This window comes from Eptesicus fuscus, chromosome 17 (genome assembly GCF_027574615.1).
Source record: "Eptesicus fuscus isolate TK198812 chromosome 17, DD_ASM_mEF_20220401, whole genome shotgun sequence".
Classification (NCBI taxonomy): Eukaryota; Metazoa; Chordata; class Mammalia; order Chiroptera; family Vespertilionidae; genus Eptesicus; species Eptesicus fuscus.
The window spans coordinates 28,013,917-28,039,057 of record NC_072489.1 but is presented as its reverse complement, the minus strand read 5'-3'; the positions used below and the strand labels follow the sequence as shown (position 1 = coordinate 28,039,057).

The 25,141-nt window shown below is 42.1% G+C and overlaps 1 protein-coding gene and 1 long non-coding RNA gene across 3 annotated transcripts in view; one reads left to right on the top strand and one right to left on the bottom strand.

The window, feature by feature from the left end:
• BICC1 (BicC family RNA binding protein 1) overlaps positions 1-23,241 on the top strand; it is a 245,796-nt gene extending 222,555 nt beyond the window's left edge. The window contains exons 11-21 of one of the 2 annotated variants that reach the window (XM_028151516.2): positions 1,425-1,586; positions 2,175-2,371; positions 2,502-2,634; positions 3,200-3,356; positions 5,100-5,262; positions 8,149-8,188; positions 8,552-8,706; positions 11,466-11,622; positions 14,690-14,850; positions 17,312-17,411; positions 22,547-23,241. In XM_028151516.2, coding sequence (XP_028007317.1) covers positions 1,425-1,586; positions 2,175-2,371; positions 2,502-2,634; positions 3,200-3,356; positions 5,100-5,262; positions 8,149-8,188; positions 8,552-8,706; positions 11,466-11,622; positions 14,690-14,850; positions 17,312-17,411; positions 22,547-22,677 — 1,556 coding nt within the window. In that variant the 3' untranslated portion in view covers positions 22,678-23,241. Of the gene's footprint in view, positions 1-1,424; positions 1,587-2,174; positions 2,372-2,501; positions 2,635-3,199; positions 3,357-5,096; positions 5,263-8,148; positions 8,189-8,551; positions 8,707-11,465; positions 11,623-14,689; positions 14,851-17,311; positions 17,412-22,546 lie in introns of both variants that reach the window. The other variant, XM_008145485.3, reaches the window with a different exon arrangement.
• On the bottom strand, positions 545-21,357 carry LOC114232928 (uncharacterized). Its single transcript, XR_003619043.2, has 3 exons — positions 21,302-21,357; positions 13,486-13,576; positions 545-640 (listed from the first exon to the last, which is right to left on the bottom strand). It is a non-coding gene; the product is annotated as an uncharacterized LOC114232928 (long non-coding RNA).
• Positions 23,242-25,141: the final 1,900 nt, after the last annotated feature.

Genomic DNA, 25,141 nt, shown 5'->3' with positions numbered 1-25,141 from the left:
TCTGTATGAGGGGTGTGCAGTGGGGAGAGGAGAGCAGGCACAACCTACCCCCCCCAATCCCCCCGCCCCTTCCCGCAGTGGCTAGGCCTACTTCGCGCAGACACAAAGGAAATCTAGCCTGCGGCCACCAAGGGCAACAAATGGACCTGCGTTCACATCTAAGGCAGCAAATGGGAAGATGAAAGAACATCGTCATCTCAGTGCTTCCGTGTTTTAGGATAATAGACCCCGTCATTTTAATAGCCATGGTGATATTTATTGCCTCGTTATGGACTCCCGTCTTACAGGCTGAAGTTAGTTGCTGTATTAAATCAGGCTAGTTTCACTTCTTTCTTGTACATTTCCTCAGTAGCCTTTATATGAAAAGTTAAAGCACTAACCCTAGCAAACCCATTCAGTGTTGATTTGAGACCAAAAAAATACTCTCAGCAGTCTTTAAATTTTTCTAACAGCTATTCTTGCTTTAATAAATATAACACGTTTAAATAATATGATTAATACACCAAGTAGCCTTGCTTGGACACCATTACGGTAAAGGCAGGTTTTTTCCCCCTGGGCCCATCATCTCCCAGAGCTGTCCCTTCCACAGCAATGCACCTCGAAATGCCAGTCTCATCGCTTAGCAGGCACTGAGTTCTTGCTGCAATAGAGAGAGAAAAAAAGTGAGCAGACATTCAGAGTTACTCAATTTTTAAAATGTTTTTATGGCTGTACCTATCCCGTAACACCTAATGCTTTAAGTATTCCTGGAAACTTGTGTAAAAATCCACATTTTATTTTAGATGCCAGAAGGGAAATTTCATTACCATATTTTAAATGCCAGAAGGGAAATTTCATTACCTGAATCAGGCATTAAATCTTTAAAACAGGGGAAGAATTCGCATGCATGGAGATGGAGTGCGGAGGAGTCACGTCAGTGTTCAGACACAGTAGGAAAGCTGTTGCAGGTAGCTGAGCCTGTCCACAGTGGGCCAGCAGCCATTCTGCTGCAGGAAAACCATCCCCTTAGTCGCTGCTAATTGTACGTGGTTTGAAGCGTTTGTTTGAAAGCGCATGACAACTGAGCTATGCAGGGAAATGAAAATGGGTTCCCCCTGGAGCAGACTGTTGTTCATCTTGGCTAGAGATGTGAACGCCAAGCAGCTGGTGGTGCTCAGTGACCCCCACTGCCTTCCTGGTTGGGGCACACACCTGTCTCCCATTTTCCGATCAGCATCTGTTTGTGGATAAGCTGGGTCCTGTGTTGAAACTGTATCGGGCTGTATTTCATGGGAATATGTGAAAGAAGGTAATCTATCACTCAGGTTTTATATTCAGAAAATATCAGGTTATATCAGCGTGCATTCCAAATGGCAATATTGCTGCCATCTGTTATTTTAAAATCTTGAATTTATGCATATTGACTTTACATTCACTTATTGCAGGTCTTCTGGGCCCCACCACCTTATCTCTGAACACTTCGACAACCCCGAACTCACTCTTGAATGCGCTTAATAGCTCCGTCAGTCCTTTGCAAAGTCCAAGTTCTGGCACCCCCAGCCCCACATTGTGGGCACCCCCACTTGCTAATACTTCAAGTGCCACAGGTCAGTATCATTTAAGTAAAATGAAAGGCATGTCTTTGTAGGTATTACCAGTTTTTAAATAAAATGTATTAGTGGTTCCATGTCCTTAGGTGGAAATCATGGTTCAAAGCATACTTCAGCCTGACAGAAATTTCCTAATGTGTAAATTAGTTACATGATGCACAACAAAACAATGAGTTTTCCATAAAAGTAAAACATAACCTTTAAATGTGACAAGCAGATCGGGAAAAGGAGCATAATGTGCAGGGAGCAGTGGCAAAGTCATATGAAGGTCACTGACTGATCACTCGGAAAGGTAGGTTCTAGCTGGAGAGGTTAGAATTGCTCGGTAGGTATATGCACACGCGAAGTCCAGCTGGTTTCTTTGTACCGTGAGGAGCTTGGGTTAAATATTCCCTGGAGAGTTGTTCCATTTTAATATTCTTTTGTGTAGTAAAGTTAAACCTGTTTGCAGAGAGATATCAACGTTAAATCCCCTTCTGAATTTGCAGCAACAACAATGATGTTTTTTGAAGTTACTGGAAATAATATAATGCTTGTTGATTCTGTGTTCTTTCTAATATCTGTCTCCACAAAATGTCGTTCTAGGCTTTTCTGCCGTACCACACCTTATGATTCCATCTACCGCCCAAGCCACGTTAACCAATATCCTGTTGTCTGGAGTGCCCGCCTATGGGCACACGGCCCCCTCCCCGCCTCCCGGCTTGACTCCTGTCGACGTGCACATCAGCAGTATGCAGACAGAAGGCAAAAAAATCTCTGCTGCTTTAAATGGACATGCACAGGTAATGTCCCTCAGGTAGGATGATGGGATCTGTGCTGTTTGTAAGAGATAAGCCACTAGTAAAACTTTCATTTGAGGTGAACTTTAGAATGGTGACCATAGCCACATGCTATTTTCTATTGTTATTTCAGCCTCCGAACATAAAATATGGTGTAATAGCCACGTCATCGCTTGGAGAAAAAGTGCTGAGTGCGAATCACGGTGATCCGTCCAGACCGACAAGCGGATCGGAGCAGGTGTCTCCCAAACCAAATCCTGCCGAAGGTATCTGTCCTCTGGGCTTCTGTGGGCCTGTTCCTTGGACAAAGAGGCGGGGGGGGGGGGGGGGGGGGGGGGGGCGGGGCGTGTAGAAAGTCCACGCGGTGATTTCAGATTGGTTTTGCTCATCGATTATGACTCATCCTGCCTGAAGTTTGCAGAAAGACAACATCTTGAATGAAATTCCAAAGAACATGGTGAAAGATAAACCGAAAAGCAGACAGACTTTTTACAGAAAGAATCACCTTCCCATGACATTGGAACTTCCTAAATGAAAGGGAATGTAATTATGTAGCAGGAAAGCATCAACTTCCTAAGTGTGTGTAAATTTTTTCTAAGTAGAGTATACCTTTTTTAATCCTTTCTTCCCTAACAGTCTTTAAAAATATGAGGGTCATTTCCTCAGATTTCATCCTGAGTTTTTGAGGCAGCCTGAACTTAAGGTGTCGTCTTTGCAGCTGAGAGCTGTTATGTCTGTGTCTCCCTAGAGCTGGATTCTGGTTTGTTTCCATTGCAGGTGATTGCTGATGTGAACCGATGTTTTGGGTTTTGTTTTCCCTCTTCTCTGCAGGTGGTAATGATGCTTTTGTGGAAGTAGGCATGCCTCGGAGTCCTTCCCATTCTGGGAACGCTGGCGACCTGAAGCAGATGATGGGTCCCTCCAAGGTTTCCTGTGCCAAGAGGCAGACAGTGGAGCTCTTGCACGGCACGAAAAACTCCCACTTACAGTAGGTATTTCCGTCTTGGAAGGCCCCGGGTGCTTTGAAAGAAACAGTAGAGCAAGCTGGATCTGTCCTTAGTTAGTGGAACAACACTGGGTGTGTGTGGCAGTGAGTGCTCCTTGGTTTCAGCAATGTTGGTCTTATCCAGGAGTTTATTCATTTCTCTTTATAATTTCCTTTAAAACATTTTTTTTTCACCATATGACTTTCACGTATGCAACATTATAATTTGACATCTGTATCCACTACATCGTGCTCACAACCAAAAGTCCATTTTCCATCCGTCACCACACAGTTGGCCCCCTTACCCAGGCTGCGCCTTTCCTCTCAACTTCCCCTCTGGTAACCAGAGGTCTGTTGTCTGCCTCTATGAATATGTTTTCTTGGTTGAGTTTTTTTTTTTTAATTTCACTTAGCATAATACCCTCAAGGCTCATCTGTGTCACAAACTGCAGAATTTCATCTTTTTTATGGCAGAGTAGTATTCCATTTCAATCTTAGTGATGTTTTTGTGGATAAAAATGTTATTAAGAAATAATACCTGGTAATTCTCTCCCTTATATCCTATCGAGAGTCCTTCTCTTCATAAACCTTGGGTGTATATATGGGTCCTCTGAACTTTCTCTGTTGCTCTGAAACTTTTAACATTATCTCTGCTCTTCTGTAATCAGCAGGGTGATTTTTACTCTCCGATGATTGCGTTTAGGTGTTGTCCTGGTGTGAATTCTCTTTCATTTGCCTTTGAATTTCTAACTGAAACCATGGCTCCCTTGTTCCAAAGTAGTTAACTGCTCACTTTGGTAATAAATACTTGACAGTATCATGATTTCATTTATTACAAATCACAGTGAATGTGAACCATATATTTTATTAAATATAACTCTCCTGTACCATAGGACAGTTACAAATGGGTGTTCCTTATTTTATTTTTTGTTTCTTGTTTCAAATAGCCTATGTTTTTTTTTTTTTTTTTAAGAAAAACAACGGGATGCTTCTGTATTGAAAGGTTTTGCTTCTATCTGTCTCCATTTTCACAATTTCCCCTACTACCTTATGAGTTTTCTTATACAGCTCACCCTTGAACAGTGTGTGGGTTAGGGGCCACTGACCCCCTATGCAGTCAAAAATCCGTGTCTAACTTTGACTCCCCCAAAACTTAACTACATTTGTTCCTTGGTACCTATGGGGGATTGATTCCAAAATCCACGTATGTCCAAGTCTTTATACTAAATAGCATAGGACAGTGCGTACAGTCAGTCCTCTGCGTCTATAGATTCCCCACCATGTCTCAAAAATACTGTCTTCAATCTGTAGTCTGTTAAATCTATGGATGTGGGACCAGGGATATGGTGGGCTGCGTGCTTTCAGATCAACTCAGTCCTGTTTAGACCATGTATCCATGGGTCACTGATATCTCCCATTAACAATATGACATATATACCACATACAGAATATGTTTGAGTATAGATCGTGGAATAGTTTTAGCTCCGGCTCTTAGAGTCAGAATGCCGGAGTTTAGACTCCAGCTCTACCATTTACCAGAGGTGTGACCTTGGGCTTCCCTCTTCTGTAAAATGGGAAGAAGAATAATACTGCCTGTCTCACAGTGGTGGTGTGAGGATTAAGTGAGATGATACGTATAAATAGTTGGCAGTGGCTGGCATACAGTAAGCGTGGCGCAGAGGAAACATTCGGTGCCTTTGTGTGTATGGTGGTGGATGTTCAAGTCCAGACTCTGTTTCACAGCAGCACTGACCGGCTGCTCTCAGACCCAGAGCTGAGCCCTGCGGAGAGCCCTCTGGCTGACAAGAAGGCTCCAGGGAGTGAGCGTGCTGCAGAGAGGGCCGCAGCAGCCCAGCAGAACTCGGAAAGGGCCCGCCTGGCCTCCCGGCCGTCATATGTCAACATGCAGGTAACGGTAAAATGAGCGGGAGGGCCATTCAAATGTAGGGGATTGGGATCGACAATGGCAAACTCAGAAACTAGGTTTTCTTTCTGCACTCTAGTCCAAATTAAATTTAAGTACATGTGCAGTAGTTAGGAATTGGTTTTGCTATAAACTTTAAACCTGAAATGCAGGATTTAGCTTAAATGATTTATCTAAAATATAATGTGAAAAGTGATGTGAATGGTCTGTGTCACTATGTATAATGTAAATGACACTATTCACCTGTTGTTTTATAAAATTTTAGATAAATGCCAGAGCTGTTATTTCTAAGTATTACTGCCTCTTGACATAGTCTTGGATAAATAGATATAATAATCCTTCTATCTATAAAATGGAGGTGATAAATTTGGTGTCATTTAGACAGTTATAAAAATAGCTAATATGAAGCTTTAGTTTTTTGAAAATAGATGATAAATATTATTGATGATTATATTGATTCACAAGTAATCAAAATATTTTTGGTTATTTTAAACAATTTCCTCAGGGATTTTTCTCTATATCTGTAGTAGGCTAATTATTCAAAATAGACTATTGAACATGAAATTCAGAATTCTGATTTCTGTATAGATGACAATATGAAAGATAAGGATTTTGTGCATTTAGAGATTCCTATAACCATTTGATTTCAGTATCAGAATTATTGGGTGGACTTACCTACTTCATAATAAGAGATATATCACCCCCACTCCCCAACTCCAAAAAAAGTCCTAGAAAGCAAACTGTCACAGATATGCAAAGAAGTTAATTCATGGAACTAAATTATACTTCCCTAATTCCAGCAAAAACTACAATTCAGTCTTGCTTATCTATTCTTTTAATCCTTTACATTTGAACATTTCCGTGTGTTTTTAGATGTTTTCACAAAGCCATGGCCTTTATCAAGTGTCAACGTTTTAAAAAAAATGATATCTGATACGTTTTCTCTGGTGGGCTTATTTTCAGTTAATATAAATTAAAATTCCCTCCTCAAAGACGTATCAAATGCCCTTCGTAACCCCTTTATGGTTTTCATCCGTCTCCTGGTTCTTACCTTTTCCATCCACTTTATAACTAGAGTGAACCACTTGGACGTTTCTTTCTTTTAGGACAGATAAGAAATGTTCTTGGTGATACAGTTTCAACTTAAATAGATGTGTTTGTGCCGTTACGAAAGAGCTGACTTTTAAAACCCTAAGAAATCAATGACGGTAGTCACCTAGCATTGACGGGAGGAAGAGTGAAGACTCCCCGATTCCCTCCGCTGAGAACTCGCTGCCTCCGGCCGTCCTTGGAGAGCTTCGTCCCCAGCTCCCTCCACACTTATCTCACGTCCTAATTTATTTTGTAGTTATTTCCTTTACCCATCCCTGCTGAGGCTCTCTGTGCTTTGAGGCTATAGGTGGTTGCTGTTGTTTTTTTATTAATTGTGGCTTTCTTCCACAAAGTGCAGCACAGTCTCTTTAGCCTGAGGCACTCAATACGTATTTATTGAACAAGTGAATGTAGGATCTTTCCACACCTGGCCCTTAGGCGTTGATCGTGAAAAGTTGATTTTAATTTCCAGTGCCATTTCAGATCTAACGTTTCAAAACCATCGTCAAAAGTGTTCTCTAAAAATCTGCTCTCCCCATTTACTGCCACGATCTCAGAGTTCAGCACACGGCCTGGCTTGTCTGGGTCAGCCGTTGACTTGTGTTATCCTGACCTCACTATTATTTGTGGCACATTCCCTCTCAGTCTCCCTTTCACACTGTCAATTACCCGGGCATGCAGCCTGTATATGGTGGTGTAGGCCCCCCGGGAAAAGGGTCAGGAGAGCTCTTGCCAGTTGTTTCTCAGCCTCCTGATGGCCTGTGAGACATTGTTAATCAAGTCTTAGTTCCTCAGCTGGGCAGTTGAGAACACTGGGTTAGCATGTGAGATGGAGCTCTGACAAGACTACTTTCTTCCGAACGACCTACCTTGGTTTCCGTGTAGACCTGACTGTGTCACGTGTCACTCAGTGTGAAGGAAAGAGTGGGTGGTGCCATCCTACTCCTGTGCAATACAAGGTCACGAGGTTTAGTTTATTGTGATGCTTACTGTGATTATATTTATTTATATTTAAATATATTTTATTGATTTTTTACAGAGAGGAAAGGAGAGGGACAGAGAGCTAGAAACATCGATGATAGAGAAACATCGACCAGCTGCCTCTTGCACACCCCCTACCGGGGATGTGCCCGCAACCAATGTACATGCCCTTGACCGGAATCGAACCTGGGACCTTTCAGTCCGCAGAACGACACTCTATCCACTGAGCCAAACCGGTTTCGGCTGCTTACTGTGATTATAGCTTAAAGCGCGACATGTGCTATTTTTCTCGATTCAAAAGCAAAGACCATTCCAATTAGGCTAAATAATTTCTTAAGCTGCCTGGACATCACACCACCTCAGGCCATCCTTTGAAGAGGGGATTTTTAGAAACAAATGAGGCCAGTAGATAACCTGAAAGCATTTTCATAATGCATTATTTTGAAACTTAGCAGAACTATTATTAAGTTATTTACTGTGCTTTAGCATATACTTATCCTGGTGTTTTAAATATTCATAGAAAATAGGATTTTTTTTTTCCTTTTTGAAGGAAGATTTCTGGCTCTTGTCATTGTCTCGACTTAAAGTCAAAAGTAGTAATTTATAATTCAATTAATTAGATTTGAAAACATGTTTAAGTTGATCAGACTTGCACTGAATTAATGGCACATTATAGTGCAAAGCTTAGCAAGTAGATTCATGGGCTGTAGTCAAAACCTTGGTTTTCTAATCATGGAGTATCAGCATGACATTTGGATAAACTGGCAATAAAATATTTTTGCTCTGTTTTATTTTCAGGCATTTGATTATGAACAAAAGAAGCTATTAGCAACCAAAGGTATGTGATATAGTAATTATTTTAATCCCCTCCCATCAAAGATCCATAACAGATTCTCCAGTATTTACGTTGAATTGGGAAATTGGGCCGTCATAAAAAAATGTTTAAGTTCGAAGTTGCAAACGTTTTGTTGGGGTTACATGTATTTTATTGAGTAGGTTAGCATTAGGTCAATTATGAAATAATGTAGGATTTTAAAATTGGAATAAACTATTTTATGATGATATTTTAAGGCATTTTGTATTAAGAAATAATATCCAGGTATGATTTCTTTACATATATCAAAGGAACAGTACACATCAATATTTTAAAAAATATATTAAAAAATATCAAGCATTTTGTTTTATATTCTGTGTTCCAAAGCTATGTTAAAGAAACCCGTGGTGACGGAGGTCAGAACACCTACAAACACCTGGAGCGGCCTCGGGTTTTCTAAGTCCATGCCAGCCGAGACCATCAAGGAGCTGAGAAGGGCCAACCACGTGTCCTATAAGCCCACAATGACAACCACGTTTGAGGTGTGTAGAGTCATCCCTCCCCATCCTTCCCGTCTGCTCTCAGCCGTCATCTCTCCCCTCCCATTCTTTATTAAGGAGGAAAAGTCATTAAGGGGATTTGTTTTAACTTCTCTTCTTATAAACATATTGCTATACAATGGATGTACTCTGACATGCTCTTTTACGCATCTTCTCTCAGAGTTGTTGGTCGGCTGTTTGTTGTGGAGATGTAAATTTATAACTGGGTGTTTCTTAGGAGGAGAGTGTCGTAAATGCTAAAACAAGGCTGAGATTAGGCAAAGGATAGATGTAACAGTAGTCCATACAATGTGTAAAGAGTCCTTTTATTCAGGGGCATCACTAGCAAGCCCACCATTGGGAGAAAAGGCAAATATTCTATAAAAACACGTGTTCAGATAGGAGTTAAAAACTCAGTGTGCTCAGTTGTGCCAGGAACACAGCGGGAAGCATCACAAACAAGAACTCCAGAATTTGATGTTTCCCAGATGTTGGCTGCGCTGCAGAGTGAGACTGGGAAGCTGGCATCTGCGCCACATGGAGAAGGGATCCAGCACTCCCAGCTCCCCGGCCAGGCTGCACATGACTCACCAGCCGGCCTTTCAGCTGGCGAGGACCAGATTTGGGCTCTGAGCCCTTTGCGAGTGGGGGCGGAATAAGAGCGCACACGCATGCACGCACCAGCTGGGGAGACTGAGCAAACCCAAACACGGATGGAAATGACTGATCCAAGAATCACAATGTTCAACCAGAACACTGCAGACTGAAAAACAAACACTGGTGAAGGGTTTCATAATTGTTAGTCCAATCACTGGCATTTGTGGATTGACCTTCTTCTTCCCACCTGTTTTCTTTGCAATAAATTAGACTGTTGGTGAAGGGTAAAAGCAAACGTGCATTTTTCCCTCCATCTCTCTGCGTCAGTGAAGAAGCAGATACTATTGAAATACTGAAAAGAGATCAGTCCCCTATGAATTTTGAATTTCATTGTCAGGCCTACCGTAGCAGCCTGACAGCGGTCTGTAAAGATGGAGGTTGCTGTCAGCAGCGGGAATATAGGGACCGAGGTAAGAGTTTTGAGGCTCTAGGAGGTGCAGTCCTCTCGCTGCCATTGTAGCTCTGAGAGAAACCAAACTACTCTTGTTGGCAGCGGCCTTAACACTGCCGTGTTCATTCTCTCAACGGATGCACCTACAGTCTCGTCCATTTCACTCACCTTCGTTTGGTAGGGTGGGGTGCTAGGTGGCTGACTGTGTTTCTGTACTTTCAGAGATGAAATAGTCACTGCAGAAATGCTAGTTCAGTTCTGTTCTCGAAGACCAACAGCGTGGCGGTTTGAAATGATCATTGTGACCATGTAGTCAGGTGCAGGGGCTGGGGGTCGGACAGCCCCCGCTGAGAGATGTACAGCTTTGGGGAGTGGCTGCACTCCTCCGAGCCTGTTTTCGCGTTGGGTGGTTTAGAGGATCGCATGGGAGCGGTTCCTGTCATTTCCACTGGAGAACTTTACTCTGAGGAAAACCAAGAGCTTGGAAAACGTTGATTAAGGAGTCTGTTGGTGGCAGCTGTGGAAATGGAGCGAAGTGGGGAGATGTGGGTGTGTTCAGAGATGACATGGACAGGATTTGCCGATGGATGGGATGTGGTGAGGGAAGGGGGCATGAGAATGACTTGAGCAACTGGGTAAATGGTAGAGTTGCCTATTGAGATGTAGGGATTCTAAGGAAGGAGTAGGTTTGGGTGTAGTTGGTGGGGACAGATATACAACGGTTTAATTTCGGGTACTCTAAATTTAAAGTGCCTGTGAGACCGTTAATGGAGGTGTCAGATGTCAGCTCCATGATACTGATTTGAACAGAAGAGTTAAATCTGGAGGTAAAAATTTTGGAGTCCTGGATGGAGTTAAGCCTTGAAAGAGATTGAGATCACTTAAGAGAGAAGGAATGCCAGGATCAAGCCCAGTAACATGACATTCAGAGTGGAAGGGGGAGGAACATCCCACAAAGCTCCAGTGACGTAGGCAGGAACCCTGGGAGTGTGGTGTCCTGATGCCTTGAAGAAGGAAGTGTGAAAGGAGGGCGTGGCCGGCTGTGAGACCGAATTAGGTGAGAGTGTTGAAGTGAACAGTAAAGGATTCTCTTGGAATTCCCCAGTGAACGTGAAACTTTGGAAATCAAGGAATCTTGACGTTCATTTTCTAGATATAGTACAAAATAGGGTGTCTGTAATATGGTGACGGAATGAATAAATGCTAGTTTTGTGCAGACTTTGAGACCTTTTAAATTATTATTTTGATTTTGATTTGGGGGAATGAAATAAGGTAGACTTTTCTAGGTATTTGTAATTTGTTGGAGAGATCTTATTTAGATGAGGCCAGCACCGGAGTCATGCCAGATCGCTCTCTACCTTTATTAGCCTGGGAGCTGGATTCTTGTCAAAGCATTGGGTCTACTATTCCTCTTCCCCATTATGTATCCTTTTTGTGTGACACAAGGCAGAGAATCTCTTGTAGATCTTTTCAGGGGTAAGTCTTTACACCGAGGAATCTCAGAACTCTGCTGGGCACCTTCAAGAGGAAGGGCAGAGATTTCACTGTGTGTATTACCAAGTTCTTGGTGGCTGGAAGACACAGGATAGAGACAGGGGCCACAGCCTCTTCCCCGGGAGCAGCATCCGTGGGTGACTGCAGTGGTCTATCGGGGATTCTTTCCCCTCCACCCCCCTCATTAAACATCTCCTTGTCTGGCTTTCATTGCTTACAGGGCTCATCAATGTCCCTCTCGAGGTCCAACAGTCGTGAGCACTTGGGAAGTGGAAGTGAATCGGATAACTGGAGAGACCGAAATGGAATGGGACCCGCCAGCCATAATGAATTTGCAGCTTCTATTGGCAGCCCCAAGCGTAAACAAAACAAATCAAGTGAGCTTTGACTTCCAATCATACTGTTAGGTGTAATCAGCGTGAAGTTTGTTATTTGGTTCAGGGTGATGTGCAGGTATGGATTCTGCACTCTGTGCCTTCAAGGGTTTGTCCATAATTCACATGCCACCTCCTCTGTGAAGCCTTCCTTCTTTTTCCCGGTGAAGCAGACCAGGTGGTTTTCTGCTGTCACTGCAGTTCGTACCTGCTTTTACTGTAGCACCCTGTCATGCTGAAGTGTAATTACATGTGCACGTAAATGGTCTCCTGTAGAATTTGAGCTCCACAGCCAGGGACCATAGTTATTCATCCAGGGAACACTTTCTAAATGCCCACATGCCAGGCATTCTGTTAGGCTGTGCCTGACTTGTTACTTCTTCCCAAACGTCTGACAGTGTGTGACGCCTAGTAGGTGCGCAGTAAATGCTTGTTGAGTGAATGTGTACGCAAACGCTCAGGAAAATGCTTTTCCTCAGCAGGAAAAGGCAGGGACAGGAAGACGTGGAGCAGACTGTGCTCCAGTTAGCATCCTGGACATCAGAGGAAAGTCTGCTCCGTAGGTAGCTCCTTAAGGTGAAAAGCAGCACTTGATACTTCCAATGGACAAGATGTAGCTGGATTTATGTAAATTTAATTTACGTTTAAAGCATAAGGGTTCTGGCCTTAAAAAGATACGGTTGAGACGCAGCACGCGTCCAGTGGTTTGTCTGTAGCAGCACCCCCACTTCTGGGCTGTGTGAGAAGGCGAGCAGATAAGTACTGGCAATAGTCATCCCAATACATGCTTTTGTTCAGGGTTTGGGACACATGGGGAGCCCTGAGACGCTGAGCGTGGAGTATTTGAAGGCTCCTTAAAGGCCGTCTGAATGCGCACAGTAGACACTCAGTAAGTCCGGTGTTACCATCACTCAAGTTGCCGTGCTGTCGAGGGCCTCTGATTTGGGAAGAGCAGTGTGGGGTCGGCCAAGTCTCAGTAAGAGAGCACGGTCAACGCGCTCATTCCCTAGTGCGCTGTCCGTGGGAGCCTGGGGCTGGGTCCTCCATTACTGACAGGAGGACAGACTGAGGCGGCTGGTGCCAGGCAGGGCTAGAGGTGGAAGTGAGCTCTGTTCTGCAGCCAATATAAATGAGTCCTGTGCCTCTCCTTTCCCTTCGCTTAATGCTGGGTAATTAAATTTGACTGTAAACTTAGGTGCATTGAAGTTCAGGATTAGGGATAAAAATATCAGGATTCTTCGATAAAAGGGAGTCATTAAAGAAAAAGTTATTTTGCTTTTGTCAGATGTTTTAAGAGAACAGGGAGTTTAAAAGAGAACACAGACTCTCTAAGTAGTTACGATAAAAAGAAACAAATGTACATTAATAGAGATCACTAAGAATACTTTATTTTAGCACATCTTTTTTTTCACATTTTATTAATGAATTTGCTTATCCCAATATATGCCAAGTATTATTTAACCATGTAATCTACATAAAGACATTTTTACATAATATTTTACATTCTTTTTTATACTATGTCTTTAAAATCTGGTGTGTGTTTCACACTTACTGAACATTTTCATTGCCAATGGCTACTGTACTGAACAGCATAGTTTTAAAAAAAATTTTTTACACCCTCTTCAGCATTACCAGTGTCTAGGTTTTCCCCAGGCATCCCTGCTAACACCAGTTGTTACAGTGTTAATTCTCAATAACTCCCACTTTTACTCTCAAAAAAGTAAATTTATCATTTGGACAATTATATGGTAAACTTACCATGTGGTCACTCCAGTGTGCCCATCGTATCCTGCTTGGCATCACCCTTGACCCAGTATGTCACTGGTCACTCCCTCTCAACCTTTTCTGGTGACATTGGGGCCTTACCTTCAAATGGTGGAGTGGTCCAGGGCCGAAGACCTCCCGAGCTTGTTCTGGATTCTTTTTTGTCACATTCTCTCCACAAGAGATAAGACATCTGTTTTTAAGAGAAAGAACTCTTATCAAGAAATTCCTTCCACTTGAGATAAAGGACTCCTCCATTGGGAGGTAAAAACAACTGAAGGAAGTAATTAGTGGCACCCAAAACAGTGCAGAACATGATTCTTAGATTTGGTGAACACCTTGATCCCAGAGATTAGGGGGACCCGATTGGCCAGGTGAGCGTCCTCCTTCCCTCTCTCCCTGGGAATCCCCTGTGAGGCTGCATCTTTGGTATAAGAGGACTGAATCCCCACATGGACAAGAGCCAGTTGTTGGCCGGGGATATGGGCTGCACAGCTCGGCTAGGATCTCCAGAGCAGATCTTGAAGTGTGTTTAAATATTTGGTCAAGTACTTGGCCTGGCTCACTAGGCCATCACCCAGCTGTGCCTGTCACTGGGCCTGAGAACCATACACAATGCGGAGAAACCTTCACCCATAAATCAGCTTCGGAGCCAAGCAAAGGTCAGCATTGCTGTCTTAGGATTTTTCTCAAGAGAGCGATTTGTTTCTGTCCTAAATGAAATCCGGGAACTCCAGCATCATTTCTGTCTCACTTCATGGTGCTCTTAATGTTGGAAGTACTCTATTTTGTGAGCTCACGGCCCGATTATATTTGTGTAGGCAAGGAGATGTATGTGGTGCACTGTTATAGAGCCCCTCTGACCGCAGGTGAGCACAGGTGTGGAGACAGAGAGCCGTCCAGAAGGAGCCTGGACTTGCAGTACCTTTCCGTACCTTAATGACGTCCTGAGGGCCTTCCTCCCGATTCCTCATTTAATTCACACGCAATCAATTATAAAGAGCAAATGCTTCTGAATGCTCCACGAGAAAGTGATTCATGATCATTAACTGCAGAGGCACTGTTGCTGAATTGCTGCCTCCCAAGTGTAACCTTATAAATGGCAAGCGCCTCTCTGAAAGCAATAACCGGCATTTCGCTAATGAAAAGCCGGTGTTTCACTCCGTAAAGGATCGCTCTGCTTGTGCAGCTACTGTTCTGCTCACCCCGCAATGAAGCTGAAATATCGGAGGGATTAACACTGTTAATTAAACCTGGTTCTCTCTGGGCATTTGCACTTCAAGCCTTTCTCTCGTTTGCCCTCCAGCGGAACACTATCTCAGCAGCAGCAATTACATGGACTGCATTTCCTCGCTGACAGGAAGCAATGGCTGTAACCTCAACAGCTCTTTCAAAGGCTCTGACCTCCCCGAGCTCTTCAGCAAACTGGGTCTGGGCAAATACACAGACGTCTTCCAGCAGCAAGAGGTCAGTCATTATTTACTCATCCGCCCCGCCCCCTCCCCCCCACTCCCCCTTGGGTTCTGTGTATGACGACTTCTAGAATGAAGTCACTCACTGACCTGTGACCACGTTCACTGAGCATTGATTCAAGTCTCATAGCTTGTTTTTGCTGCTAAGAAAAACGTGACCTCATTTCCTATTTAGTGCAACTAGTAAACACAGGATGTGTGTTCACAAAAACACACCTTCAACAGTTTTGGCTAAACAGTGTATTGATTCATTGGAACTTTTGGTGCATAGCTCTCAAGGGCAGCAACAAGTCTGTATTTAATATGATTTCACACTTTAAACTATTATCTTTATTTGTGGCACTTAAATAACAGTACCTGAAATAAATGTGTGGTTGTTTCTGACCCCATCCTACTCATGTTACTGAAGTCTGTTCTCACAGAGTATAATTTATTCTTTAATTTAATGATTGGCTTTTGCCTAAACTGAGATGTTTTCTGACCCATCTCTACCATGGATTTTGGTCTAACTGCTAGCCATGGCCATTATGCTCTGGCGTAGAGAATAGAACATGACTCTCTCCGATAATGCTGTCCTTTTACCCAGGCACAGCTCACCATATGCAGCTGCGAGTTAGAATAGTTCCAAAAATGTATACTAGTTTGACAGTAGTATCTTAGAGACCATCTGATTATGTCAGTAATTCCCAGATCTATATCAGTGAATGAAAATTTAAGGTATTGCCCATACCTCAATAACTTAAGTTTGATTGCTGAACTTTTCTGGTTTTTTTTTTTTTATAATACCAAAAAGGTTATTACATGTATATTGGATAATTAGTGTTCTAAATTTAACCAAGGATATTGTAAGTTGAATAACATTTTCATCATCAGTGCATCAAGGAATTGCACTTATTTAGTCCTGCTGCTTGGATGAAGGTGGCTGATTGAGAAGTTTAAGGGCAGAAACAGAAGGTCTCCAAGTAAGATTAGATATTATTCAATAACATTTGGGGGTTCTTTTTAACCTATAGTATTTATTTGAAGAAGCATATAAATAAATTTATTATAGGTACTTCTTATCCACTTATTTCAAAAAGGAAGAAAATATGACCACATAAAATCAAGGTAGCTGGCTTTATATCATATTTATTAGGTTAGAGCAGGCTACAGCCTGCAGACTTGCTGCCTGATTTTGTCAATAAGAGTTTTGGTTGGAACACAGCTTCATTTATATGTTGTCTGTGGGTGCTTTTGAGCTCAAACAGGAGAGTTGAGTGGTTGCAACCGAGTCAATATGGCCCACAAAGCCTAAAATAATTACTGTCTGGCCCTTTATTTCAGGCATCCCCTAATTCCTAGTCTTCATTCAATAGAATTTCTAAAAACATAGCTTTAGATCTATGATAAATGAAAAACAAAAAAGTTTTACAAGATCTGGGTGTAGCTTCTAAATCAAAACAAAATTTCAAATTAATTTCGTGAAAAGTATGCATTACTATTTGCAGGTGTGTTGGAATTTGGTACTGCTTCCTTTATTTAGGATATTTTCCAGTATTCAGGTATAACTTAATAAGAATCGCCCGTTAACTAACCCTGTGAGATTTATTTTCAACAGGGTGAAGATTTATTGAGCAACCTTCCCAGGTAGTTCTGTATACATTATCACCAGCCACAGCTGCCCAGTCTTTTATCCTCTCGGGGAGCCCTTGGCTTTATGTCTACAATCATATTTAATGCCCACAAAAGCCCTGCAAGGTACACTACTGTCAACCTGTGTACGCACACATGTCTTGTCAGAGTCGGAATCTGAACCCAAATCTCTCTGCCTTCAGAGCCCAAGGCCTTCCTGTTCTTCCACTCTGTCTGCAAAGGCGGGGTGAGATCCTCGGCTGGCTGCCCTCCGCACGTGGTTGCTGATGCCAGAGAGTACAGTTATGCTGTTCCTGGAAAGATCCTTGTCTGCCAGGCACAGCCAAGTGGGTCATGGGTCTGATGTAGCCTGGGAATTCCTCTGTCATTCTTCCGTAAAACACAGTGGAAGAGACCATCTATGATACTTACAATTCAGTTTCTTTTTATAGAGAGATACCTAACCAAGTCAAAGCTAAGAAATATTTGCTCTCTTCGGGGCAGATATGTATTCTTCCTTTTATCAGTTCGCAAAAAAAAAAAGGACAATTTGCATTTCCCTTTTTGTCCTGGCTGCCAGGATGCTCAGATCTAAGTTTTTAATCTCAAGTGCAGTAAATCACTGGCTTAGACTAAGTCTACTGCTAGAATAATCACTTTTGTTTCATCCCCGTAATTACTGTACTCTTGTCCCTTAGGTTTGTGACACCACTGTTCTTTTTTGGAAGTAGGCAGAGCATAATAAATAAAATAAAATAAAATAGGTGTAACAAGGATTTGAACCTACAATGAGGAAGAAAATAAATACTTAGTATATTGGTTATCGATTACCTTTTCACCCACAGATCGATCTTCAGACATTCCTCACTCTCACAGATCAGGATCTGAAGGAGCTGGGAATTACGACTTTTGGTGCCAGGAGGAAAATGCTGCTTGCAATCTCAGGTGAATATAAATGCTCACACTCATATTTTAAGTCTGAATAACTTCCGCCAGTGGTCTCAGCCAGTGGGGCTGGTTCGACCCATTGACCACTTGCTTACCACCCGGGCACCTTGGTGGTTGTGGTTTCAGAGTGCTTCCCGCTAACAGTATGACTGATGCTCAGAACATTCCCTCTTTCATCAAGACATTGCCTGAAAACCTGCTGTGACAGTGTCGTTCCTTAAAACGAGATTCCTTCAGAAAGATCTAACCAAAATCGCCCTTTGCAGAACGTGAGACAGGGGGAGCAGCGCAGTTCTCCTTTCCTGTGGTGGTCAGCAGCAGGCATGGGGTTAGTGAATAATGATTCTGGATGGGCTGTCGGGTTTCAAGTGCGTGCGTGCTTGTATACCAACAGAGGCCATTGCAGAGGTGAATGCTCCGAGGTATAGCTGGAACCTGGCAGGCATTACTTGTCTGAATGCTTTTTTTTTTTTTACTAAAGTTTTCATGGAATTTGTGAGTCACAGAAGGGTGTAGGATCCTGAAATTAGTCACAGAACGAAGGGAAATAATGTTGTCTGTCTCCCAGACTGACTTCTGTGTGCAGCGGTTTCGTATTCTATGTATTACAAAATGCTCTACACATACTTACTGGGTACCTCCTGTTTGAAAGGAGTTGAGCCAGCTGATGAGTCAGGAGTTGGCAAATACAGGACAGTGTACCTCCAAAAGGTGTTTTGAGAAATATGAGGAAGAAATGGGGGTCAAAATTGGGGTTACTTTTTGAAGACTTTCTGATGAATGTCCGTCTTTCGAAAAGATAGACAACCGAGGGCAGAAGCCAGTGGTCAGGTGGGGTGAGAATATGACTTGGCTTTTTCAGAACAGTGAAGCTGCAGGCTGTGCCTTTTTGAGGCGAGCAGTTGCAAACAGCAGCCACTAATCAGATCAGCAAGTAAAACTTAAACCTCAGTGGTTTTCCATTTTGTTTTAGCAGCGGATTGCACCCCCCACCCACTTCCCCACAGGAAATCGTATCTGTAGACCTAATAGCTGAAGCAGACATAAGCAGAGCAGCTTTGAAACGGGGGTGGAAATTCAGCCATTGAGCAGCCTGTTAGGCCCTCTGTGGGTAACCACGGTTCTGCACACATCAGTTACTGGGGCGTCTTCCTCCCTCTGTGTACCCAAGCGGCCGCATTAAGGGAGCTCCACAGGGCACACGCTTTTTCTTCTTCGCTCATAAGGTCAGCTTGGTAAAGTACAAAGAACCCTGTATTCAGACAAGGAGATTTGGGCTTTGCCTCTGCCAACTCGTGAGTCCTTGGGTGAGTTTCCAAAACCATGAAGGTGGATTGGAATAGATGAGCGTGTGAAGTTACCTTCTGTTTCTACATCTGTCCTTCCACGTGGTGCCTCCCCTGTTGTTGTTTATTGTCTGTGTAAATAGGGTAGTTTTTGTTTTTCTAACTTGTTTACCCGAAAGCTCCACTTCGGAGGGCTAGTCCTAGAACTAAATTTACATATTTTCACTCCTTGAAACTTGATTAACTCACAGAGTCACCACGCTTATGTTAAAATGTGCCTGTGGGCCAGCACGTTTATAGACGAGAAGAGCGTGTTCCAGAACTCCGTAATCTTGCTCTAGGGATTCATGGAATGTCGGTGACAGCAAAATGAAAGTTAAGTTTTCTTTGTGTACCACCCCTCTTCCAAACTCTGTAAGGCTTCCAGCAACAAGCAGATATCTCTAAATACTTTGAAGGGTTCCAGCTGGATTGTTACCATCTTTACTTGGAACACATTTGTGATCTATTCCAGGTGGGTTTGGGGGAGTACAGTGGGAAACAGCAGGGGTTGGAGTCCTCTTTAAAAACATTTTTTTTTTATCCAATCATCTTCAGTGTGGTTCTGCTGAGGTCACAGCGTCGACAGCCCGCCTCTCGCAGTGGGGCTCTCCGGTCCTTTCTTTGAAAGGGAGGGGACTTTGAGTAAGATGCCTTATGAATGCTCTGCACGGCAGGAAGTACTTGATTATTTTAAGAATGATTTCACCTTACTTTGTTGAGTGCATTTGTTTGAACTTGGAAAATTGTTTTCTCTGCAAATAATCAGTTTTTATTGAGAAGCCCTTCATCAAAAAGCTTCTTTTTCCAGTTCAGCTCATTAGATAACACACACATCCATTTATCGTCTCAGATAACACACACATCCATTTATCGTCTCAGAACGTTCCATTTCCAGGTAGGTGCAGGCTAGCTGGGCAGCCTGGACATGCGTTGGCCTTGTGGTTACGCAGTTTGCTCACAATTCCTTTTAAAAACTTTGTAGTTTTAAACTTATAATCAGTTCTTTCAGTGTAAGGTTTGGTTCTGTTTTTAATTTTGAGCCACAAGACATGCATTATTCTGTTTTAGGAGATGAGATTTATCTCTAGTAGAAATGGATGAGAGAAAAAAATTTTTTTTTCAAATATATATGAGTTTTTGAACATTTTTTTATTTCTCTCAGAGTATTTTCATAAGTAGCTAACTAAATATGCAGGGGCTGAGTGAAAGGAAGCTTAGCATCCTGTTGTCAGGCTTCCAAGGCCTCAGGTAGATCTAACATTTCCCGACCTATTCTTTTAGTTTGTGACTCTGTTCAGATCCGCAACAAGATCCTGAGAGCTGCCAGGATTGTGTGACCCTTGGAATTTCAGAGAAAAAGGTTGGTATTTCCCCAATTATCCCTTAGGCTTATGGGAAGAAAAAAAAAAGGACAGAGTTTGCTTTTTAATTTAAAAAACTAAAGTCTATTCAGTAGGATTTGCTCCTTGAGAATCTCTCTGGGAGATTTGTATCTTAGAAATTACATTCTTTAGGGAATGGCTGAATTCCTTCACGTCATTTTATTCTCCCCAAAACCTAGTTGATACGACTTTTCAGAGTAAAGTTTTCAATGAAAAAAATTGTTTTCTTTACTGGCCCAATGGTTTTCGTGTGTCACTTGGACCTGTTCTGTGGGATAGGGGAGTAGAATGATTGACCTCATTCACGCCTTTCCTCTTCTATAGTATGGGAATGTACGTCCTGGTGCGTGGGTTATTCCCCCATGAGGAAATGAAGGCCAGAGTGTTTTAACTTGAAGGTGACAGAACTTTCCCAGGTTGTGCACTTAAGAGGATTCATCTATTCTTAACTCTCCTATACTTGCCTTTAAATATATTAAATTCTGTCTTGATTTCTGAATTTCTGCGGGAACTTGATACAATAGCTATCTGTAAGCATGCCTGCATGTGTCTTTTGCTTATAAAGGTATCTTCCTTGCTTCTTTAAAGTTTTTAAGCTACATTTTTCTGTTTAAAAAAAAAAATTGGTGTATGAACTATGAAGGAAAGCTCTGCTGACTGGCATATGTGGAACTACCAGTTTCTCAAATTTGAGTTTCTGATGCTTTGGTTGGATCCCTGCAGCCCAGGGCCTGGCCTTTGCATCAGGCAGGGTTACAGCTTGTCACTTAACTGCTGTGTAGACAACTTACTTTGACTGTTTTTTTAAATCCTCACCTGAGGATATTTTTCCATTGATTTTAAGAGCAAGAGAGAGAAACATCTATGTAAGAGAAACACATCGATTGGTTGCCTCCTGCACATGCCACAGCCAGGACCCTGGCCAGGGAGGAGCCTGCAACCGAGGTATGTGTGTGCTTTCGATCAGAATCGAACCCAGGACCCTTTGGTCCAGAGGCCAACACTCTATCCACTGAGCCAAACCAGCTAGGGCACTTTGACTATCTATAAAATGGAGAATGGTAATATTAGCCACCACTTAAGGAGGACTTAAATACAACAAAACAAATATAAAGTGCTTGTCAGGTAAGAAAAAACATGTCTATTTATACATTGCCCCTGTGGGGCAGACACTTACATTTTGGAAGGCAGTGAGGTGAGATGTTAAGGCTGTTGGTCCATTTTCCAGAACTCGGGAGACCAGAGCACTTCTGGCCAAACGGCTGTCCTTGGCCACCAGTGACCCCCTGCAACGTGTATCTGTGGTTTTAGTCTCAGCATTACTGTAGCAGGCCATCGCTTCAGGATTCGAAAGGGGGTTGTACCTGTGTGTGGTTAAAAAAGAACTGAGTACTGTGCCAATATAAGGCGCTCCATCCTGCCCCCCCCCCTCAAAAAAAAAAAAGACAACTTTAAGCACATTAACTATATAATCTATTTGAAATTGAATACGTTGGAAGATATTTGGCTATCAGACCCCAACAATCCTGTTTCCTTGTATGAATTCACCAGCAAGAGTTCCATCAGCTGACATGAGGATTTATATATATATGTGGGGTGATGAGAATAGAGTGGTTAGCGTAGCCATAAACAAGGTAGGCTGCTTCAATTAATTTTTTCCCTTTCTGGTTAATAATTTTTAGACTGTTTTCTACGTACTCCGGTTTCTTTAAAATTGAGCATCTTAGATTTCCCCTGAAAATTTAAAGTATCGGTGGTTTTCAGTTGTTTATTTCCTAAAGTGGTTGCTATTTTTCACTAAGTTAAATTTTTATTCAAGGAAACCTCCTGCTGATATGCTTCTTCATATAGCTCCTCTGACCCAGGGATCACAGGTATCATGAGTTGGTGGAGCCACAGGGCTGGGGCCGAACACGGCCAAGTGTTCCTCCAGTAGTCTCATGTGTAGATGTGGGGTCTTCTTTTCCTGTCTGACTGTAATAATTTAATGGTTGCTGTATTTGGCGTGGCTGAGTTCAATAGCGGGAATAACGCTCTGTATCTGTGGTGTAATATATGCTCTCCTATGCCTTTCACCAGCTTTGATATCCCTCCCCGCACCCATCCCTTGGCCTCGGAGATGACATTTGGGATAGGTCAACCTGTTCAACTTGTATATCCAGAGTTTAGAGGGTTCTGAGAGTGTCAGCTATCTGGGGGATGTGTCAAACGGCAATAACAACATTTGTTGTCCTTGGTTCTCTCGGCTACCAACATGTTGCCTTTAACATCAGACTTTCTAGCGTTTCAGAAATGTCTTGACCGTCGACTCCCTCCTCCCCCAGACCTACAACACACCATTTTCTGAGCTCGACTGCCTTGTCCTGTAGCTTATAGGACGTTCTCCATGGAGTTCCTAACAATTCTCTCTTTCTCTCTCTAGAACTAAATAAAAACCGAAGAAAGCTTTTCGAACCGCCAAATGCACGCACCTCTTTCCTGGAAGGTGGAGCCAGCGGGAGGCTGCCCCGCCAGTACCACGCGGACATTGCGAGTGTCAGTGGCCGCTGGTAGCAGTGCCGCCGGGCACCCGCCGCCTTTCATCGACGTGGAGACAGGAGATCTGTGAGCGGCATCACCGCCCCCGTCCTTAGCACTCTGGTGACTGGTATCAGGACCAAAGCATCTTACTCACACCTGAATTTTGTGCCAAAAAGGAAGAAAAGAGAGAACATGTTCTTGATGTTTTTATGTCATCATTCAGAATACCACATGCGGATTACTTTTTTAAAAACCGGTAGCTGTACAGAATTTGCAGTATGAGGGTAGGGCTTTATTTCCTGTTTTTATTTACCTATATAACATATGCACTGACTTATTATTATTATTATTTTTTACTTTTAAAAAATGAAGGATGATTTGACATCTGGGATGCCAGAAAACATTGAAGTTATTGTTTGCTTGTTTTGGTATTTGGGGATTTAAAAAAAATAATAATCAAAGTGGAATTTTCTGGTACTGCTCTAAAATAAGCATTGAGGTCTTTCAGCACTTTACACTTTCTAATTTCTTGTCCTGTGGAAATTATCTCTCTTCATTTTTATGTCACCTGATGAAATGGTACAAATCAGATTTAGTCACATTAGTCACATTTTCTGACTGTTAAATTTTTATTCGAAATGGTACTGGATTATTAGTTTTGTGCAGCGTATCCTGTGACTTTGGGAAATGTAAGTGACTCCACTTGGTTCTGGACCAGTTCTGTTCATTTATGTCAGCATCCTAGAAGCCATGAGCAGTGAACCTAGTTCACTGGAACAGGTGCAAAGAAAGACCAAATGGACTTTGCAATATTAACCCTTTGCAGTTGTCATATTTAGCTGCTGCCTATATTGCTAAAATGATTTTAATGGTTGTCTAAAGGCAAAGGACTATTTTTAGTATACTGCCACTAAAGGATACTTATTTATATCAAACTTTTTATTTTTAGATATTATAAGCATACAGTACATAATTGATGAAATTGATATCTACTAGAGATTTATGGTAGAGAATGGACGGCATTCAATAACTGGAGCCCTAGATTGTCACTTTATTTAAAAAAGACAAATAATCATCTGACAAGACAGCACTGTTGCCATTAGGAAGTGAGGTAGATTACTGTTCTTACCATGTACGCATTAGCTGTGCTCCATGTGGTCAAAGGACTTTCCTTAAGCCACATGTGTCTGCTTAAAGTAGACTTAGTATGTTGAGAACAGAAAGGCTTTATTTAAGTCTCCAGTGACAGTTTGTAAAGACAGTGAAGTTCCAAAGGAGGGGCAAAAATGACTGTTTTCTAAGTGGCCAGACTCATTGTTACAATCATATACTGTGAAAGTCCAAGAAATCAGGCAACATTGTTTCCTAGGTCTTTTTCGGACATCTTATTGTGGATTTATGAAGGGTTTTCAATTCATGAAGAAAATCACTAAGTGCCTCCCTTTCTTCAAAGCAATATTATTTCCAAGTGTATTCATTTGTTGAAAAACTTTCCCATAGGAAATGTTGTGAATTACCTGTACTGTAATGACTTATTTATGTTCATTATTCAAGATTTTCTACATGGACATAAACCACTATTGCATGCTGTTAAGCAGAAGGCATTAGATAAAACATACATAACAATTGGGGACTTTCGTACAAATGCAGAATCGCAAATACTTACTTGCCTGGCAATTTTCTGTGCCTACGTCTTACCATGAAAGAATAAGAATTGAAATTTTGCACACAGAAATATTTTCACTTTAAAAAACTTGTATTGGTTACTTTGAAGGCATAGATGATGGACCTGTCATAAAGTTATCAAGGATCGCAGCTCTAAGGGGATGCTCATTCCTAAACTAAATTGCTCCCTTGGCAAGTACAGGTCACATGGACCTCCCTATCTTATTGGCTGTACAAACACGTCATGCTACACATTCAGCACAAGAATCCCAGATTTGTTTCCTGTTCAACAACTCGGTGCTCTAAATTTTATCATTTCTTGAGTGAGACTCTCCCAAATACAAAGCATTCGGAGCTCTTTTCCCAGCCCTCCACGATGCATTTGCAACACGAGGAGGACGGGAGGGATGTGCAGTATTAAGCTGATGGAGGTTTCATGAACAGTGCTTTATGCCAAAGGGAAAACTGTCCCAATCAAACTAGATTAAATAGGGTGGTTAAAAATAAATTAAAAAACACTGGAAATTACTTTTCTCACTTTCTCTTATGCAAGGAAGGGAATATGACACTACAGTACACGGTGTTGTCAGTGTTATATGATGCACAAAATATTTGGATTATTTGAATAAATGGTAGTTTTTAATCAATCTGTGCCTTAATAGTGACCAATTATCTGTAAATATAGAACAAATACAGATTGTATTTTTTGTGTGGGTTTTTGTCCTTCTAGTGATTTTTAAAAATGAGAGATGGAATTAAACATTGAAAATGGGAATTTTCTAATCAATTGTTATATGAAAAATAAATTTATATAACCCCTTTGTATTGCCCT